The sequence below is a fragment of the Lontra canadensis genome, unplaced genomic scaffold, assembly GCF_010015895.1.
Source record: "Lontra canadensis isolate GAN:19392208 unplaced genomic scaffold, GSC_riverotter_1.0 scaffold1, whole genome shotgun sequence".
Classification (NCBI taxonomy): Eukaryota; Metazoa; Chordata; class Mammalia; order Carnivora; family Mustelidae; genus Lontra; species Lontra canadensis.
The window spans coordinates 111284764-111307685 of NW_022630995.1; the positions used below are offsets into that span (position 1 = coordinate 111284764).

Sequence of the window (22922 nt, forward strand, 5' to 3'; positions counted from 1 at the left end):
AAAATAGAGCTTCCCTATGACTCTGCAATTGCACTACTGGGTATTTATCCCAAAAATACAGATGTAGTGAAAAGAAGGGCCATCTGTACCCCAATGCTTATCGCAGCAATGGCCACTGTTGCCTAACTGTGAAAAGAGCCAAGATTCCCTTCAACAGACAAATGGTTAAAGAAGATATGGTCCATATATACAATGGAGTATTATGCCTCCATCAGAAAGAATGAATACCCAACTTTTGTATCAACATGGACATAACTGGAAGAGATCATGCTAAGTGAAATAAGTTGAGCAGAGAGAGTCAATTATCATATAGTTTCACTTACTTGTGGCGCATAAGGAATAACATGGAAAACACTGGGAGATGGAGAGGAGAAGTAAGTTGGGGGAAATTGGAGGGGGACACAAACCATGAGAGACTGTGGACTCTGAGAAACAGACTGAGGGTCTGGGAAGGAAGGAAGGTGGGGTGTTTGGTGAGCCTGGTGGTGGATATTATGGAGGGCACGTATTGCATGGAGCACTGGGTGTCGTGGATAAACAATGAATTTTGGAACACTGAAAAAAAAATTAAATTAAATTAAAAAAAAAAAAAGTAGGAGCTTTTCCCCTCTCTCTCACTGACTTTCCTCTGCTAGCTTTGTCCTTCTGGGTCTGGAGAAGCAACTTTGAATTTTGGGAATGAACATGTGCTTGGTATATGTGTGCCAATGACATAGCAAAAATGAACTGAAAAAGATGCATTGACAAGCATTGCTTCATTTAGTGATGAGCAAATCTTATGGATATAAATGATTAAGGAGCATGACATTGGATGGTACTGTAGGTTTTGTCTTTTCTAAGAAAAATTAAACTTTGGATTTTTCAAGAAAGTTTGACATCAGTTGCAAATAGAACTTTAAATGTTTCCAAGAAATACTGCCTGCAATTATGTTTACCAATGCAGCTGAGGCATGAAATTAGAAGATATCTTTAAGTTTGTGGAGAGAATCAGGCTTCTCTTAACTCCTTTGGCTCTGATTTTTCCCCTTTCAAAATTAGTCTACTGATAAGATTAGAAGGAAGGGAGATTTATTATACCCACTGTTGGCTTTTAATAATGTGAGCTGGCATTAGAAAGAAATAATTTTTTAAGAAATGAAGGCTCAGTTATTGTGGATTGTGGAACTATACTTGTGGGAAACATCATGTGAAATTATAATCTTTTTCCATTAGGTTTTACCTTTAGAGAAACCTTATGGGTGTAAAAATTTGATAGAGGCTTCTGATCCCAGTGCTATTGCATAAAAGTCAAGATACAAACTAATGCTGGCAAAGCTGGTAACAATTAAATAGTTTGCATACACACACACCATGAGGCCTGCAACCCCGGGGAAGCAGATCAGGCAAACAAACTGTAAAAACCATGCTACAGAAGGAAAAATTTCAGTGGGTAAGACATGGATTGGTATTGGATTGACATGGGTTAGATTTCTAGCTCTGACTCTATTGTTTATGTGGTCTTGAGAATTTATCTTGCAAACTTCTGTTTCTTCAACTACTTTCAGTAATTGGATGAAATAATTAACTGTCTGTTATGATTATTAGTTGAATTTGGGGTTTTCAATTGTGTACCACAGGCAATTGAAAAAAATAATCCTACTTCTTTATAGATCATTCATTCTTGGTTTTATTTTTAGTACTGTGTTATAATAGTTTTGTGGCTATTAATGGACTTCATTTACAACATTTCTAAAGGGAAGAAGAGCTCTGATGTTTTCCTTTAAGGATGAATTAAATCCCTACTGAATTCCTTAACAAATCTAATTATTCATAATTTTGAATTGTCAGTTTTGGGGAGAGTGAACGTTCTTCAATTCTAAGATGATTCATGCTAATTTGTTTTTGAACGAATAAAACATTTTCAGGAAAATGTTTCTGAAACAATACACAGAACATTATGTTCTTATAAGACAGAAGTTGTACTGTGGTGCTGCTCGTATGGCATGAACCCACAGAAGCAGAACTGGCTGTGCTAGATCATAGGCCTTTGGGCTCAAGGAGCTCGTGGAAGTGGCCATCATGAATGGAGGCATTGACTTCGGTAACTTTTAGGATCTGAGTAAGTGTACCATAGTTGGTGATAACTCACCACTTGCAGCTGAACAAGCAGCAGTAATAGTTACCACCGTAGCTATGACATTAGCTATAATGTAATGAAGAGACAAATAGAATGTGGTTTTCTCTCTTTAGAGATTCTTTTACCTCTCTCCCTCACACCCCTACCTCCTTCTTTCTCTCTCTTTCCCTGTCATTTATCAATCATCTAATGTCTAACCAACTATTTACTCAGACAGTGCACAATGGGGCAGACTCAAGACAGAAACTGGTATTGTTATATATATTTTAATATGACTCCTTTTCCTTCCTTTTTACAACATTGCCCAAACATAGTCATACTTTGTGGAAGCTGAAACACTGAATATGTATTTTTCTTTCAGGAAAATGTGGGAAACAATATTAGAATTATACCCAGAATTCTACTTTATAAAAAATGTTCTACCAATATAGTAATCCTTGCATATCACAAAATGAAGCCTTTATTCAAAAGAAGGGTGTAAATTTATTACCAGATATTTTATATTTAAATAGCTTTGGCTACTCATCATTCCTCAAGCCTTGTAGCTACTGAAATCTTTGTCTACTTACTGGATGGAGCTTTCGATGCGGGTAATAGTGAGGAAAGCAGCAAGATTTGCTGTGTAAGAGGAGATGACAATCAGTGCAAATAGCCACCAAGCCCCCATCATCATTCGAGTAGCCAGAGTTGTGTATGGGACCTCTCCACCTGTGGAAAGAAGCAAATAGAATAAAAGAACATCAAGTATTTATTGAGCATCTGAGGTCTTACACTGTCAATACCAGATTAACTTTTAAGTACTGAAAATTCTTTTGATCAAGCAACATCGGCATGGATTTCTGTATTTTGGTTATATTTATTACTTCATATTTAATTCCCTTTTATGATACTATGTAAGATCCAGCCAAAAAGAAGCATGATAAATAATTAGTATAACTTATTTCAATGATACTTCTTCTACCTTCTTGATCAACCCTAGAATTAATTACCCTCTTATTATAACCACAGATAGCTACTTTATTTTCAATGCTTCATTATTCAGTGGTTAGGTGCTATTAATACTATTTTGTCTATATTTAATATAACTTTTCAGATTTCTACTTCAATAAATAATATTGAAAATAATTTTTGGTTAATTTCCCTAGGATCATAGGTGTTATATATATATATATATTTCTATATAACATATAACATAATATATATAATTACTTTATATAGATATCACATCTTCATTAACTATTCATCTATTGATTTTGGGTTGTTTCTATATCTTGGCTATTGTAAATAATGATGCAATGAACATAGGGGTACATATACATTTTTAAAATTAATTTTTAAAAATTCCAGTATAGTTAACATAGAGTGTTATATTAGCTTCAGACATATGATGCAGTGATTCAGCAGTTCTATACATTACTCAGTGCTTATCATGACAAGTTTACTATTAATTGTCTTCACCTATTTTACTCAATTTCCCATACACCACCCCTTTAGTAACCATCAGTTTGTTCTGTATAGTTAAGACTTTGTTTCTTGGTTTATCTCTCTCATTTTTTTTTTCTTTTGGTTGTTTGTTTCGTTTTTTTTTTTTTTAAATTCTACATATGAGTGAAATCATATGGTATCTGTTTTTCTCTGAGTAACATTTCACTTACCATTATACTCTCTAGCTCCATCCATGTTGTTGTAAATGGCAAGACTTCATTCTTTTTTATGGCTGCGTAATATTTCATTATATATATACACATATGTATATATATATATTTATAAAATTTGTGTGTATGCTACATCTTCTTTATCCATTCATCATCATCATAATGGACAGTTGGGTTGCTCCCATAATTTGGCTATTGTAAATACTGCTACAACAAACATTGTGGTGCATGTATCCCTTTGAATTAGTGTTTTAGTATTTTGGGGGTAAATACCCAGCAATGCAATTACTGGATCTGAATTAGTGTTTTCATTTTCTTTGGATAAATACCCAGTAGTAGAATTACTGGATCATATGATATTTTTATTTTTAATTTTTTGAGGAACCTCCATATTGTTTTCCAGAGCAGCTATACCAGTTTACATTTCCACTAACACTTCACAAAAGTTCTCTTTCTCCACATCCTTACCAACATGTTATTATCTTTTTGATACTGGCCATTCTGACTGGTATGAGATATCTAAGTGTGGTTTTGATTTAAATTCACTGATGATCAGTGATGTTGAGCATATTTTCACGTGTCTTTTGGCCATTTCTATGTCTCCTTTTGAAAAAGGTCTATTCAGGTCCTCTGTCCATTTTTTTAATTGGCTTATTTGTTTTTTTTTTTTTTGTGTGTGTGTGGAGTTGTATAAAGTTACATAAAGTCTTTACACTGCTTAGAGTTGTCATCACAAACATGAAAGAATATTTGTTGAATTTTATTTATCCATGGCATAAAATCTTCAACTTGGGTAATTCAAATATTCTTGTGGAATCCCCCCAAATTATTTGATATCTGCACTTAGAAATCAAATGTTAAAAGTAATAGGACTGTTGACTTCCAATTCTGGTAATTCAAAACAATAAATGACAGCAACTAGACAAATTATACATCTCATGCATTTCAGAACTAAAGAAGCATTAAAAAACTAGAAGACCAAGGTCCTAGAGAAGAAGATAACCCAGAAATATGACCTGGTATCTAGAACTGCTTTTCCTTGAGATATAAATGCCACTTTAACAAGAAGAAGCTAAGAGACTGAGAAGGTAAACAGTTCTTTTGAAAGCTTTCAGAGCTTTAACAATTAGAGCTTGGGTCTTGCCATATGGGGGTAGGTGGGACAAAGAAAACCAGAAAATTTTCATTTACTTGAAAACCAATATTACAATTGTATGAATCCATGGGTCAAAGAAAAATCACAGGAGAAAAAATATTTTAAAGTTGACAATAATAAAAATATTGCATACCAAAATTCCTTAAATTTTAAGAGCTAATGAGATGCAGCTAAATTTGTGTTTAGAAGAAATGAAGTGGCATGTTCAAAATATTGAAATAAAATAACTGCCAACCACAAATTCTATATACAATGAAGTTTTCCTTCAGAAATGGGGGAATAAAGACTTCCAGAAACAAAGGCTGATGAAATTTATTACCAATAGACCTGCTTTACAAGAAATGCTAAAGAGAGCTTTCTTAGTGGAAGTGAAAGAACACAAATTCTCAATATAAAAACTTAAAAGTATATTGTAAGGGGCACCTGGGTGGGTCAGTTGGTTAAACAGCTTCCTTCGGCTCAGGTCATGATCCCAAAGTTCTGGGATCCAGCTCCATATAGGGCTTTCTGCTTGGGGAGACCCGGCTTTTCCCTATCCCTCTGTCTGCTGCTGTGCCCACTTGTGCTCCCTTTATCTCTCTGTCCAACACCCCCCACCAAAAAAAAAAACCCTCCAAAAAACCTTAAAAAAATATATTGTAAATCTCGCATGTAATGGTAAATTTATAGTCATAGTTAAATTTTGCAATGTGATACTAGTGGTATATGATTCAATTAAAACTGTAAAAGTTAAGAAAACTAACATAGTAAAAATAATCTATAATAATTTACAACAATAATAAAAAACTAAAATAGTCTGTCATTATTTACACAATACTGAAAAATGTAGTTGTAACAGAAATAACCTAAAGTGTGAGTGGGGAGGGAGGTAAAAGTATAAAGTTTATAAATTCTATTGAAGTTGTTATCAGTTTAAAATAGTGTATCATAAGCTTAAAAGACCTCCTGGTAGCCACAAAGAAAAATCATGTAATAATTATACAAAAGAAAATGATAAGGAAGTGAAAGCATAGTGATACTAAAATACATCAAAACACACAAAAAGATTGCAGGATAAGAAATATGGACAAACAGATCTATAAAACATTCAGAAAACAGTGAGAAAAATGGAAATAGTAAGTTATTACCTATTAACAATTTATTTAAATGTAAACAGATTAAGTTTTCCAAGTAAAAGACATAGAATAGATGAATGGACAAAAAAAATCAAGATCCAGAAATATGCAGTCTAAAAAGGCTTACGTTAGTATTAAAGACACATATAATGAGACTGAAGGAAAAAAGAATATTTCAAGCAACATTGATAACAATAACAAAATTCAGACAAAAAAGACTTCAAACTAAAAATGATAAAAAACAAAAAGGTCATTATGTAATGATAAGGGGGTCAACACATCAAGAAAATGAAACAATTACAAATATTTATGTGCCCAGCACTGAAACATTTAAATCCGTAAAGCAGAAACTAACAGAGTTAAAAAGAAATAAAAATTAATAGAATTGTAGGTGGAGACTTCAATATCTCTCTCTTAACAATGGATAGATCATTCAGACAGAGAATCAATAAGGAAACAGTGAACTTGAAAAACAATGTAGACTAAATAGACCTAAAGGAAATAAAGTGAACATTTTATCCAAACAGCAGCCACACATCTTCTCAAGAGCACAAGAAAGATTTTCTACAATAGAGCATATATTAGAACACAAAACCAGTCTTAGAAAATTTAGGAAGATTAAAATTATAACAAGTATCTTCTATGACCACAATGGCATGAAACTAGAAATCAATAACAAGAAGAAACCTGGGAATTCATGAACACATGGAAATTAAGCAATACTGTCTTGAACAACCAATGAATTAAAGAATATATTAAAGAAGAAATAAAAAAGGTTTCTTGACACAAATGAAAGTGGAAATACAGTATACCAGAGCTTGTGGAATACAACAAAAGCAGTTCTTAGAGGCAAGTTAATAGCCATAAACACCTCCATGAAGAGGCAAGAGGGACCTAAATAAACAACCTAACTCTATGTCATAAGGAACTAGGAAAAGAAGAAACTGAGCCCAAAATTAGTAGAAGAAAAGAATAAATATTAGAGCCAAAATAAATTAAATGTAGAAAAGCAAAACAATTGAAAAGATTAACCAAACTAAAAGTTGACTCTTTGAAGAGACAAACTGAACTGACAAACCCTTAAATAGAATAAACAAGGAAAAAAAGGAAGAACCCAAATTAGTATAATTAAAAATAAAAAAGGAGACATTACAACTGATACCAGAGAAATTCAGAGTATCATAAGAGGCTACTATGAACAACTAACTATTCATCAACAAACTAGACAACCTAGAAGAAATGGAAAATGCTTAGAAATGTGTATAATTTTCCAGGACTGAATCAGGAAGAAATAGAAAACCTGAATACACCATTCACTAATAAGGAGATTAGTCAATAATAAAATATCTTCCAACAAAGTAGAGCCCAGGACCAGATTGTTTCACTGGTGAATTTTACCATACATTTAAAGAATTAACACCAATCTTAAAACTCTTCCTAAAAACAGAAGAGGAGGGAATCCTCTCAAACTTATTTTAGGAGGCCAGCATTATCTAGCACTAAAAACAGGAAAGGATGCTACTGGAAAGGAAAACCATAGGCCAATATCCCTGATGAATACAGATGCAAAAATTCTCAGTAAAATTGTAGCAAACCAAATACAGCAGCACATTAAAAAGAATCATTCACCAAGAAAAGTGGAATTTATCCCTGGAAAGTAAGGATGGTTCAACATATGCAAATCAATGAATGTGATACAAATCATTAATGGAATGAAACAAAATAATCATGTAATTATCTCAATAGATGCAGAAATGCATCTGATAAAATTCAACATCTGTTCATGATAAAAATTCAACACTTTAGGCACAGAAAGAACATATCTCAACATAATAAAGGGCATATATGACAAGCCTACAGCTAACAACATACTGAATGGTGAACGGTTGAAATTGGGAACAAAATAAAGATGACCACTCTCATTATTTCCAGTCAACATAATATTAGAAGTCCTAACCAAAGCAATCAGGCAAGGTAAAGAAATAAAAGCTATCAAAATTGGAAAGGAAGAAGAAAAATTTCTCTATTTGCAGATGACATGATTTTATATATAGAAAATCCTGAATATTCAACCCAAAACTATTAGATCTAATCAATGACTTCAGTAAAGCTGCAGGACACAAAATTAAAATATGAAAATCAGTAGCATTTCTATACATTAACAACAAATTTCCTAAAAAATAAGGAAATCAACTTCATTTACAATAGCCTCAAAAAGAGTAAAATACTTAGGAGTAAATTTAACTAAAAAGATGAAAGATCTGTACTCTGAAAACTAAAAGACATTGATGAAAGAAACCAAAGAAGACACAAAGAAATGGAAAGGTATCCTATGTTCATGGATTAGAATTAAGACTGTTAAAATGCCAATAATATGAAAACCCCTCTATAGAGTCAATGCAATTCCTAGCAAGATTCCAATGGTATTTTTTAAAGAAGTAGAAAAAATACATTTAAAATTGATATGGAACCACAAAAGACCCCAAATAGCCAAAGCAATCTTGAGAAAGAAGAACAAAGCAGGAGGAATCACACTTTCTGATTTCAAGCTGTACTATAAAGCCACAGTCATTCAAACAGTGTGGTACTTTTTTGGCATAAAAACAGACAAATAGTCAATGAACAGAATTGAGAGCCCAGAAATAAACCCATGTATGTACAACCAACTACTTTTTAAAAGATTTTATTTATTTGACACACAGAAAGAGATCACAAGTAGGCAGGCAGTGGGGGTGGGGTGGGGTGGGAAGCAGGCTCCCTGCTCAGCAGAGAGCCCAATACAGGGTTTGATCCCAGGACCCTGAGATAATGACATAAGCTGAAGGCAGAGGCTTAACCCACTGAGCCCTCCAGGTGCCCCACAATCAATTAATATCTGAAAAGGGAGCAAAAACACTCAGTGGAAATAAAAATTCGTTTCAATAAGTGGTGCTAGAATAATTGGATATTCACATGTAAAAGAATGAAATGACTATATCTTAACACCACTCACAAAAATTAACTTGGAGTGGGTTAAAGACTTAAATGTAATACCTAAAACCATGAAACTCCTAGAAGAAAACTTAGAAATAAAGTTCCTTGACATGGGTCTTGCTAACTTTTAGATATGACACCTAAAGCACAAGCAAAAAGTCAAAGATAAACAAGTGGGACTACATCAAACTTAAAAGCTTCTACACAGCAAAATCAATTATGAATAAAGTGAAACATACAAAATGGAAAAAAAATTTGCAAACCAAACATCTGATAAGGGTTCTTATAAAAATATATAAAGAAGTCATATAACTTGATAGCAAAAAATAAAAATAACCTAAATAATAACTGGGGAAAGGACCTACATAAAAAGATGCTCAACATCACTAGTCATTAGGGGAATGAAAATGAAAATGAAAATTGCAATGAGGTAATTACGTCATGCCTGTTAGATTGGCCACCATCAAAAACATAAGAGATAACATCATCAAAAAGATAAGAGATAACAGATACTGGTAAGGATGTGGAGGAAAAAAAAACCCTCCTGCACTGTTGAGGGAATTGCAAATTGGTGCAGCCACTATGGAAAACAGTATGGAGATTCCTCATATAATTAAAAACAAAATTATCATAAGATCCAACAATACCATTTCAGGGAATATATTCCCTGAATATATTGAAAAAATATCTGCACCCCTATGTTCACAGCAGTGTTATTTAAAATAGCCAAAACATGGAAAAAATCTAAGTGTCCACTAATGGATGGATTGATAAGAAAGTTGTGCTATATATATATAAAATAACTACAATGGAATATTATTTATCCATGAAAAATGAGGAAATCCTACCACTTGTGACAACTTGGGTGGAATCTGAAGGCATTATGCTAAGTGAAATAAGTGAAATAGAGAAAGACAAATATTATATGATCTCACTTACATGTGGAATGTAAAACAACAACAACAACAACACACACACACACACCTCATATAAAACTACATCAGACTTGTGGGGACCAGAGGCACAGGGTGGTAGGAGGGGGAATTAGAAGAACTTGGTCAAATGTACAAACTTCCACTTATAAGATAAATAAGTACTAGAGATAAAATATACAACATAACTACAGCAAATACTAATGAATCATACCAAAAAAAGAAGTTGAGAGCTCATGTTAAAAGATATCATCACAAGGATGTTCTTTTTCCTGTATATATATGATTATTGTGATAATCATTTCACAATATGTGTGAATCAGTGCATCGTGCTGTATGCTTTAAATTTATACAATGATGTATGTCAATTATTTTTCAATAAAAAAAGGCCATTGGAATTCACTGCATCAGCACTATAAAGTAGAGAAATCCTATAATCATTTTGGTAGATGCAGAAAAGGCACAGATAAAATTTAACATCAGTTTTTTTTTTTTTTTTAATTTATTTGACAGAGAGAGATACAGTGAGAGAGGGAACACAAACGGGGGGAGTAGGAGAGAGAGAAGCAGGCTTCCCGCTGAGCAGGGCACCTGATGCGGGGCTCGATCCCAGATTCCTGGGATCATGACCCGAGCTGAAGGCAGATGCCCAACGACTGAGCCACCCAGGCGCCCCAGTTTTTTTTTTTTTTTAAACAAACCTAGAAATAATCCAGTAAACTAGAAATAAAAAGATTGTTCTTAGTTTTGCAAAGAGACTTTTCAGAAAACCTGTAGCAAACATCATTCTTTTGAATAAAATAAATAAATATATATATTTAAAGATTTTACTTATTTGAGAGAAAGAAAAAGAGCCAGAGAGAGCACAAGCATGGCGGCAGAGGCAGAGGGAGAAAGAAGCTCCCTGCTGAGCAAGGAGTCCGATGTGGAGCTTGATCCCAAAACCCTAGGATCACAACCCAAGCCGAAGGCAAATGCTTAACCAACTGAGCCACCCAGGCACCCCCAAATAATTATTTTATAGAGACTCTGTTAAAGGCTACAAGTTGTTACCATTTGTATTCCATTGAAGGTACAAAGTGTAGTGCAACAGCCAAGTGACAACAACAACAATAAAAAAAAGAAAAAAAACTTAAGAATTGGGAAAAAATGAAATAGAAGTTGTGGATTGGGGCTAGTAGGAATATTTATGTAGAAAAGCCAAGATAATATAGAGTAAATTACTATTGTTAATGTTAGTTGTCAGTTTACTATGGTACAGACTCAATATTCAAATTATACCAGCAAGAAAATCTTAAAATATGGAATTAAAAAATATATACCATTTGCAATAGCATTGGAAATATCAAACAACTAGGAATAAAGATGTAAAAGCTCTCTACATGAAACTCTATTAACTTTCTTGACTGAAATAATATTAAATAAATGGATGGATATTTCAGGTTTATTGATCCGAAGACTCCATATTATGAAGATATAAAGTCTTTTCAAGTTGATCTATAGGTTCACCGAACTGTCAATCCAAAACTCTCAGGTTCTTTTTGTGAGAGAGACACAGAGAGAGAGAATAAAATGCTGAATATAAAATTTATATGAAATTGCAAAAGAATAAAAATAGCCAAGACAATGATCAAGAAGAAGAAAAAGCTGACTAGTCAGCTTCAGTCAGACGGTCTAGCTGACTATAGCTGTATACAGTAATTAAGACAGCGTGGCATTTATGCAAGGATAGACCATATCAATGAAAATTATCCATGTATACATAGACACTTGATTTATGCCCAGCTGGCAAGGCAATATATAGAAAAAGGGAAGTCTTTTCAGAAAGTACTACTAGGTCAATTTGGATATACATGTAAAACATAGTAAAACTTGTCTCCTAATTTACAACATGCACAGAAATCAATACCGAATAGCATATATATATATATACAGTAAAATCTCTAGAAAATAATATGAGAATGTTTTTAATATATCCATAAGATATATGGTAGCAAAAGATTTCTTAAACAGAGTACAAAAGATCGATAGATTTGACTACAGTAATACTCTGTAGTTCAAAAGATATCACTAAGAGAGTGAAGGTAAGTCACAATAGAAGATCTTTGCCATACACATATCTAACCCAAAAAACTTCTTTAAATCAGTAAGAATAGAACAGAAAATAATTAGAAAAATTCGCAAGAGTCCTCACAAAAGAAGACAAACATCAATAAAGGTGAAAATGTGGCAACCTCATTAGTTATTAGGGATATACAAACTAAAAGAAAAATGGAATACTACTACAGAACCACCAGAATGATTAAAGTAAAGAAATAGTATCAATTGTTGGCAAGGATGTGGAGTTACTGGAGTACTGTTGGTGGGATTGTAAATTGATTCAATCATTTTGATAATTTGGTAGCATCTCTGAAAACTACTATATGCTTTTCTTAAGACTCAGCAATTCCACTTCTTAGGTATATACTCCAAAGATGAATATGGGTACGAAGAGACAAGCACAGGAAAGCTTCATAGCAACATTATCCACAATAGCCTCAAACTGGGAACAGCCTAGACACTCTTTGAGAGTAGAATGCATAAATTATGTTATATTCATACAATGGAATATTGTGCAGAAATGAAAAGAAACAGATTTCATTTAGGCATAGCACCATGGATGGATTTCTAAAAACTAAATGTTGACTAAAAAACAAACAGAAGAACCGCATACTGTATTATAACTGTTCAAATATAGGCAGTGTGAATGGGAGGGCTGGTAATCCTGTAAGCGGTTACCTTTGGGAATAAACAATTAATGGTTGAGACAGAGCAATGGGGGCCATGTTATATCTTTTTCTAGGTAGTAATTACACAGGTGTTCCATTGTTGGTGGTAATTCAGTGAGTTGCACACTTAAATTTTGTACACTTTCATGTACGTAAATAATACTTCACAATAAAACTAAGGAATAGAAGAAAGTAAGGAGAAAGAAACAAAGACCATTTTTCCCTTTCTTTTTTTTTTTTTTTTTTTCCCCCTTTTCTCCAAAATTTGAAAAAAAAAAAAAAAACTTGCCTAGATTCAGGATGCTGGAAGAGACAATCAGATGGAAGACAAAAAATTATCTATTAAATCAAAAACACAATCCCACATGGCTAATGTATGGCAGAATTTAGACTGGCAATTCCTGACAGTTCAGGATGTGCAAAAGTCTGACTCGAGGGTTGGGTATTTTGATCTTTATAACTCCTGGTGAGTCTGAAATCTCCCAATATCACTCTGTAGAAGCATGTGGGATTTGTATTTCCCAGAGTGACACCTGTGCTATAGGGAAAAATCTTAACACAGATTTGAATGTTTATGTGACTGATTTGCTACATCAAAAAATATATCAACCTTGCTACTGTATATATAATCTAGCTCACAGAAGTAGTTAAAAAGATAAAACAAAGGTTTTCCCTCAGGCAAGATTATAAAACTTGATAATTTCACCTGAGTCAGGCAAAATTTTGTTACTCTAAGTCTTATTCTGTGTGAATATATATGTATGCATCTTTGTGTGTACCTGAAAATATGGAAGAGTGATCATTTAAGACTCTCCAATTTGGTTGTGTGGTATCAGCTTCTCATAGGTTTTAAAACTCACAGAGTGTTTACCCAAGTAAATCTTGGACTATGGTACTCTTTTATGAAATGTGATTAAGAAAAAAATAAAATTATTACTTTTCCTTATAAACTTTTTTTCCCTTATAAACATTTTTTTAAAGAATTGGATGCTTATTGGAACCAGGTTCTTAGCAGAATGTATAAACACTCTTATAGCAAATAGGAAATTTCCAATATTATGGGTGACTGAATATGTTCAAGTAAACTGGCTAATTGGAGTGTTAGTTTATATTAAAATGTTTCAGACTTAGAAAAATCACAGTTTAGAAAATATAAAGGATATTGTTAGCAATTAGCCATTGCCAGGGCAATCCCATTTAAGGGGGAGAAAGAATGTACAACTCTCCTAAATGCTTAAGGTATCTATGTCATATTTATATACTAGTCAATTCCTTGGAACTCATTCATAAATAGTCAAATTGACAGACTGGCTGTGACTAGATATGAAAGTGCTTTAATACTTTCTCCTTTAGTAGAGGGTGCAGGGGTAATAAGAAGGGGATTGTGAGATACATGTAAGATTTGCTGTTGGCCACAGCATAGTAGGTCTACTGTTTGAATCCATTTGCAATGTAGGGCAGGTTTCTACAATGTGGCATGTCTAAAGATTTTATTTATTTATTTGACAGACAGAGATCACAAGTAGGCAGAGAGGCAGGCAGAGAGAGAGAGGAGGAAGCAGGCTCCCTGCTGAGCAGAGAGTCCAATGCTGGGCTCGATCCCAGGACTCTGGGATCATGACCTGTGCCGAAGGTAGAGGCTTTAACCCACTGAGCCACCCAGGCACCCAACAATGTGGCATGTCTATTACTGCTACAAAAGTTAGCTTTAGGTAGTAAAGAGGGATAATATGAAATCATATTGTGTTATTGTGTGAAAGTTGGGCCATTTGAAATTATCTTTTGGTATTTTCTTACCATGGCAAGAACAAAGCTTCAGCTTGCAGATAATAAGTGTCTTTGAAATTTCATATCTACTTTTATAAAGATAAGGAAAATCTTAAATTCTCTTTGACAGAAAACATAATCTAACTAGAATTTAATAATGTTTCAGTTGAATTACACTTATGTTTTCTATTTAATGCAAACAACACTGCTTTTCTATTTGTATCGGCAAGTATAACCTTCATTAAAAACAACTTCAACCCCTCTAGAATCTCATTTTCAAAGACTCTATTCTCCTATGCCATCATCTATCTTTTTTGGTTTGTTTTTATTTTAATCACTGGGTGCTCAACATCATCTACCTTTTGAGCTTCCTTCTTCCATCAAGTCCATAGACTCATGAACAAATGCTGCAATGAACACAGGGATGCATATATCTTTTTGAATTACAGCTTTCATTTTCTTCGAAGAGATACCCACTAATGAAATTGCTGCATCACATTGGAGTTCTATTTTTAATTTTTTGAGGGACCTCCATATTGTTTCCCAGAGCGGCTGGACTAGTTTGCATTCGCACCAACAATGCATGAGGGTTCTTTTTTCTCCACATACATGTCAGCATTTGTTACTTCTTTCTTTTTGATAATAGCTTTTCTGACAGGTAGGAGATGATATCTCATTGTGGTTTTGATTTGTATTGAGATTTTCATGTGCCCGTTGGACATCAATATGTCTCCTTTGGAAAAATGTCTCTTCAGAACCTCTGCCCATTTTTTAACCAGATTGTTTGTTGTTATTGGATGGTATGGATTCTTTATGTATGTTATATATTAATCCCTAATTGTATATTTGATTTGCATATACCTTCTTCAATTCAGCAGGATATCTTTTTATTTTGTTGATGGTTTCCTTTACTGTGAAGAAGCTTTTTAGTTTGATGTATTCTCATTTGTTTATTTTTACTTTCATTTCCCTGACTTTTGAAATCAGAACTAACCAAACCAAACCAAACCCACAAAACATTGCTAAGACAGATGTCAAGAAACTTATTGCCTGTTTTCTCCCAGGAGTTTTATAGTTTCAGGTCTTATGTCTAAGTCTTAATCCATTTTAGTTAATTTTTGTATATGATAGAAAATAGTGGTCCAATTTTATTCTTTTGCATGTAGCTGTTAAGTTTCCCCAACACCATTTATGGAAGAGACTGTCCTTTTCCCATTTTATAATCTTGCCTCCTTTGCTGTAAATTAATTGACCAAATATGTGTGGGTTTATTTCTAAGTTAAAGATTGTGGTTCCAGCTAACTGCTCTGAAGACTTCAAATAATATGAAAGGTAAGGGAGAAATTGAAGGCAATGAATTATAAACTCAGAAATAGGGTAAAATTTGAGAGTCTTGCTGGCAGCTTTGAAGGAGTCTCTTAAATTATACAGTTCCAGGGCCGATATGACTGAGGACAAGACTTGGGCTTGACTGTAAGGGCAGCACAATTCAATCTCCAATTAAATCTTCTGTCTTATAAAGTCTCATGGTTAAGTGAAGGGCATTGATGGGAAATTTGAGTTTCAAGATCCTTCTGAACCTCCTTGGTATAAGAAGCAATCTCTCATCGATCGTGAAGGAATCAGCCTTCCTCTGCATAAATGATTCTAAATGACTGGACCTAGGGAATCACAGTTCTCTCCTGGACTCACCTACCTTACCCTTTACTGCCTCCAGATACAATTTAGACCCCAAATAACTGTTAAAGAAGTATAAAGCCCACTTATAAAAGTTTTATACCATACAGAGTGGAGGATAAGTATCATTTAGGGCAAATATGTTGTTTTGGGTGGTAATGATTTGGGATTTGCTATTTCAGATATTGACTTAAGAGTGGTGGTAGTAGTTTGTTAGATTGGCTAATTGAAGGATGGACCAATAATGAATGGATTTTGAGGTAAACTATACACAACTTCTCTGGTATTCTATAGATATTCAGGGAGGTGGAAATGTTAGAAATGGATTTGTTCTGAACAAACTTTCATCTCCCTATCTGGGAAAGGGACAATCCTTTTACAAAACATTAAGAGGTGCATGGGAGGGGCTTGTAGTACATGCATCTTTGAAGAACTCTGTATGCTGGTACTTGTAGGCAATGTATAGCAATGTAATGGTAGCTTTTATAAAACCTTTGTAAAGTAATATAATATATGGTAGTCTAAACCTCTAAATTTCCAAAAGCAGAATACTTAAATTGGTGATAGTGTATCTGACTAGGAAAATATTATTTAGCCAGCAAAAATGTAATAAATAGGAGATAAAATTATAAATGTGGCATGACTAGTAGTATAAAAAATTGAATCTTTTATATCAAGTTGAATATAGTATCCCAGGTTGGCAGAGGCTAAGTAGAGATGTTTAACTGTCAGAGACAAGGTAAAATTACTATAATATGACATGCTGTTTATGAATGATAATTGGAGTGTACTGTCTGTCCTTTAGCAATGGCTTATCACAGGGTTCCTAAATATGAAATAGATAGGTAGCCTACCAAGGAGTTTCTTGATATGTATAGGAAAAAAAGATTCTAGATCTGAGGACAGAAATGTAGCCTCTCAATTGCTGAGTGGGAATTTAGAGCCTCTTAGTCAAGTTCCTAGAATTCATCCAATTTATGATTCAGAAACCCAGTATTAAAGAAAAGGGCAAGTTAGCATCTGTTGATAGGTTCTTTTTGAGATTTTTCTTAAGTAATTTTTAATACCAATAGTCAGACCACATTTATGATATTCTATTTTTTCACATTTATAAGTATTTCAATTCCAATTAGTTAACACACAACATTATATAAGTTTCAGGTGTACCAGATAGTGATTCAACACTTCCATACATTATGTGGCGTTCATCACAATTGCCCTCCTTAATCCCCTATAATATCGTATGCTGTTTATTACATTTTCACTGGCCGAACAGTATTTTCCCAGTCAGATATACTGCAGCTTACTTCAGTATCATATTTTTGGAAGTGTAGAGGTTTTATGCTACCATATATTATATTGCTATAAACATCTTTTTGGATAGAATCCATAAAAATAAGTTATTTGGTGAAAGAAATGAAATTTTTTATGTCTTATACAAGTGTTAAGCATTTTCAAATACATTTTATAATATTTTTGAACAAATAGATACAGGTAATGTTACTAATCTTTTGTTAACTTATGTCTTTCTGAAGTGTTGGCGTTTCAGCTGAATGACAAAATATTGTTCTGGACTAACTGAAAAGTCTATTTCCAGATAAGCAAAAGTAGACTAGGAGGCATTAGATGATGTAATCAGAATGGCAATTTCTTATACATAAGAAGACTTCTCTAATTTAATATTTACATTTCCATAGTAATTATAATATATATAAAGCTGTTTATAAATTGCAGTTCCTTCTTCCCCACTTTTTAACATTATTTATACACTTCTGTTTTGATGAGTTCTTTATCAGTTGAATAATATATTTTGGCATATTTCACTTTTTCTTAATTAATGACAGTCTTTTACACATACAAATGTCATCTATACATAATCCCCTGAGATAAGAATGTTCTTCTGATCAAATAAATAAAAGATCATTACCACTACAGTGCAGATATAAGATATCACCATTACCCAAAATGTTCCTATGTGCTTCTTTCTGGTCAATCTCTATCCCCCATGCTTGGCACTAGGCAACACAAATCTGCTTTCTGTCACTGTGAAATATTTTTCTTTTTCTATATAAGGTTCTTTTTAATTTCATATGAATGGAATGTAGTCTTTTAGGTCTGGCTTCGTTTTACTTAGCATAAATGTTTGAGATTCATTCATGTTGTTCCATGTGTTAGTGGCTTATCCCTTGTTAGTGCTGAAAAGCATTCCATTGCATATATCACAATTTGCTTATTCATTCACCAGTAACTAGACATTTGTATCATTTCCAGTTTGGGGCTATTATAAATACATTTTCTACACACGTTTCCAAAACTTTATTTCAACATTAGAACTTTCTACAGAAGAAGATAATCTTTATAATTCTTGAAATTTCAGGATTAACAGAAGTAGGTAAGTTTTACTGAACTCAGTAACATGGGATATTTCTAATGAATACATCTGAAAAATGAACTAAAAATTAATCATAATCCAATTAAGTAATTGCCAGCTATACCACATAACCCAGATATGCTGATTTTAACTTAAGTTCCATGTATCCACTGCTGTAACTCACAGTAGAATTAAATTGAATTACATTACACACAAGTAACATTTGGCAGTTTCTTTTCACAATGTTTTCATCATTCCAGCCCACATAAAATTCCCACTGTTTCTAATGAGCTAAAGAATTAAAAACAGCAAATTAAGAGCCAGTTTTCCTGTCTGATCTTGCAAAATTAAAACATTTGAGATTTTAGTAATTTAATTGAAAAAGGGATTTCAGTTTCCCAGTTTGTAAGGTGGACTACAATGCAGTTAAACACAAGTTGTACCCAAAGTAATAGTCAAGAATCTTGAGGTGAAATGCTACCGTGAGAGGTAAGCTCCCCTAAATGCAACATCAAGGATGTATGGGCGAATAATACATATTGTGTTTACCATGATTCCCCACCACAACCTTTACTTTCATATCTACAAGAATTGGGGCAGTGATGGTATTTAGAAAACCTTGTCATAAATCCCTTCTCTAGATCTTATTTAATCAAGGATTTTCCCCCCATCCTGTACTAATTGCTTTTATTCAATACTACAAGAAACACGATCACAGGTGGAGTCAATTGAACTAAATCTACTAAGAGTAACTTGTTATACACGAACTTTATTGGGTAAGACCAATCTTTTAGAATACTAGTTAGCAAAATCTTTTTTTTTTTATGGAACTAGCTAACCCATCCTGAATTAAGATATGTACCCTTTTAGAGATCTTGAGATTACATTGAAATTAGAAGTTCTTTTCTACTTTTTAAGGTTTTTTGTTTTGTTGCCTTTTTTTTTTTCATAAAGCAGCTTTAGTATGTTTGAAATTGACTAGCTAGTCTAAAGCTTTATAGTGTATATGGCTATTTGCTGAAATTTCCACCAACTCATGGATCTGCATTATATGGTATTAATGGTTAAATTGCAGCTTCAGCACAAAGCAAAATGGGCACAGTGTGTCACATATCTTCCTTGAAATTTTATTTGCAACAAAAAATGCATTTGTTTACTTCTTTTTCTGTTTCCTTTCCCAGTATCTATCAAAAGGACCCTTATAAATTTTAATAATAAAAATAAAATTTTGCATCTAAAGAACATTGATGTCACAACCAAATCTCACAACGATGGTGGAATATATCTCAAGCCCTCACTGACACCCAGAATATTTCCAACATTTGTATTGTTTCCACAGTTATGATTTTCCCAAAAGCACACACATTTAAGAAGTGCCCCTAGAAATATCTTCAGCCTCTGTATTCCTGCTGTAATTTTATCTATTCCATTGTACTATTTTTAGAAGTCTTGTTAAAAAAAATAAGTAAAAAGAGGAGAAACCAAACAATTTCATCTTTTCCCTCTTGGTTTATCTTTAGCTCTGTTAGCAAATGTCTTGCTTTGTAAAACTCAAGAGCATAAATCCAGGATTTTGATAAAATATTTATGTGTATAGTACACAGAATTATTCTATCTAATATTACACAATTAAAATATTTGAGAGTTTAGTAACTCAATTTACAAAGAGAGAAAGATACTCAAACAAAGTCTCTAAAATCTTCAGACAGTTTTCAAGTAGTTTGGTTCAGAGATGAACTGAGATTTCTGAAGTCACTGTATGTCGTCACCCTTTTGTTTTCTCTATCTACTCTATTTGTCTTCATTTCTCTTTAGCTTATTTCTTATTTATTAAATTATTTGATTCATATTTTAGGTGCTTTGTTTCTGTTTTTAATACACTGATATATATCAATTACTTATCTGCTTACCAACAAAGAAAAAAAAAGGAACAGTACATGGTTTGAACAACAAATATATTGTGATTTTTAAAAAGCATCCAAGTCCCATTTGCTGGAGGCCCCCAAATTATTCTTTTTTCTTTCTGTACTATTTTTCTTGCTACCTGCTGATTTTACCAGAGACTTGCAACAAAATGAGGACTGGGAAAGGCACTCAATGAGGAAATGTCTGGATGACTAGTCATTTGTCAAACAGCATGAAGCAAGACTGCCATTGAGTCTGGCCTGCCACTCGATAGTGATGTATTAGTTTTTAATGTTTTAAAATAATTATAGCAAGGCCTAAGCCACCATATAAAACCACTATATAAATTCTAGTGCCATTATTAACCTCATTTTTCAGAGACCAAATCAATCCGTGGTTCTGAGCAAAAGTGCACCCATTTTACTAATCCCAGAAGCATCAAAGTTCAAAGGGTAGGAAGCAGTTGTCAACAGGAATCAAAAGTGAAGTGGACCTCAAAGTGAAACTTTCCATTACCTCTGGAATTTCTGAGACTAATTCCTGAACTAGGCCTTCTATATCAATGCATCACTATTTTCACAAGGTCAGAAAATGCTGATACATACTCAATCAGTTGTAATGATGATTTAAGAGCCAAGCGTAAATCTAACATATATTTTTAAAGCTCCAAAATGCCATTCAAATCCAGTAACTTGTTAACTACCATTGAAGATTAGTTTCAAATCTTTACTCACTTATTGAGTATATGGCAAGATTTATAATATGATAGAGAAGGGAATCATTTATATTGTGAATTCAGTTTTTCAAAAATAATATCAACCTTTTCAGTTTTGAACTTTTTCTTTTTCCTGTTTTCCAGAACTCTTATGTTTAAGTTCTTAGGAGGACATCTTAAAAAGCAAAAAGAAAAAATGGATTCCTCTCTGTTTTTTTCTTCTTTTCTTTTTTTTTTTTTTAAAGATTTTATTTATTTATTTGAAAAAGAGAATTAGTTAGAGACAAAGAGAGAGAGAGAGAGAGAGAGCATGAGAAGGGGTAGAGTCAGAGGGAGAAGCAGACTCCCTGCTCAGCAGGGAGCCCGATGTGGATTTGATCCTGCAACTCCAGGATCTTGACCTGAGCTGAAGGCAGTTGCTTAGCCAACTGAGCCATCCAGGGGCCCTCTGGTTTCTATCAGTACATTCTTTTGAATAATAGGTAGGAAAATGGCCAAAGGAGTTAGATTTGGGGCGTGCTGTTGCTACAAGAAATTTAATGAGATAGACTACAGCATTTTATTCAGTATGTGGGCTGTATATATTCAGATAGAGTTCAGTAAGTAATACAGACAGACCTGTAATTAAATGATGTAAAATAATTCATATCCTAGTGATTCCCACAATACTGCTGATTGAATAAGAAAATGTATATGAACCACAGCTCATGGGTTTCTGTGTGTGAATGCAAATAGTAAAACTGAATGCATTTTAGAATTTTACATAAAGCTTAACTATGTTACTTAAGGAATATCTCCTCCTCTTCTTGTCTTCTTCATTTAATATACCATATGGGTGTGATTTGTAGATTCTCTCAGGAATTTCCAAAGCATTTTCAATCTACAGCCTCAGGAGTCACCAAGTCAAACAAAGATTTGGGTGGAATAAATGAGCAATGGAAAAGTCAGAAAACAAGTTCACATTGCTGGGCTGAAGTGGTAAATCCAAACTAGAGATGTAATGAAGTAGGAAGTGAGGTCAGGGAAGAGAGGGATCAGGGTGAAGTGGCAAAACAAAGCAAAACAAAGCAAAACACAAAAACCTATTAAATTCAAGCCAAAATCAGGAAGTAAGAGATTAAAAGCAAAGGTTAGGGAAAAGAGTAATCAAAGCTTCTATATGTTGAGTATTTATTAATGTACCAGGCATTGTGTTAAATGCTTAGTAAACATTTCTTAATCTTTGTCACAGTCTTATGAGTTTCCATAGCCAAAGTCAAGATCTGAGACTAGTAGGGACAGATGACTTTTGCTCACAGCTAAGGGAAAAGCCTAGGTGGAGAGTGACACATGTTGTAGAATCTAGGAAGCCTCACCGTGTCTCCTCCCCCAAGTACATTTCTTCCGTTAAGTCTTCTGGTTTATTATTTCTGCTTAATTTTCTCACTCTCTTCTCCTCAACGATAAGGACAAATAGCATTATTGTAGGCTGACAGGCCAAAAGTTTAGGATAGATTTGTGCAAACAATACTAAAATAAACATGATAATAGTATAGATATCTACAAAACTTGGAGAAAAATCCTCATTATTTTGTATCATAAATAACTTACTAAGACCAAAATACTTTCTTGCATGACTGTATGGAACGATCAACTTAAAACACAATCATTATAATGAACTGGTGATCTTGGGAGGTGTAACATATCAAGAAGATAAGAGGAAGGTGATACTACAAAAATAAGAGATTTTTAATGATGAATAAATAATAAAGAAAATAGGTAGGTGAATTATT

At 33.4% G+C, this 22922-nt stretch overlaps 1 protein-coding gene across 5 annotated transcripts in view; it reads right to left on the reverse strand.

Moving 5' to 3' along the window:
• GRID2 (glutamate ionotropic receptor delta type subunit 2) overlaps positions 1-22922 on the reverse strand; it is a 1456428-nt gene that overhangs the window by 257936 nt on the left and 1175570 nt on the right. For all 5 annotated transcript variants that reach the window (XM_032861590.1, XM_032861599.1, XM_032861608.1 and 2 more), the window contains one exon: positions 2686-2824. In XM_032861590.1, coding sequence (XP_032717481.1) covers positions 2686-2824 — 139 coding nt within the window. The remainder of the gene's footprint in view (positions 1-2685; positions 2825-22922) is intronic.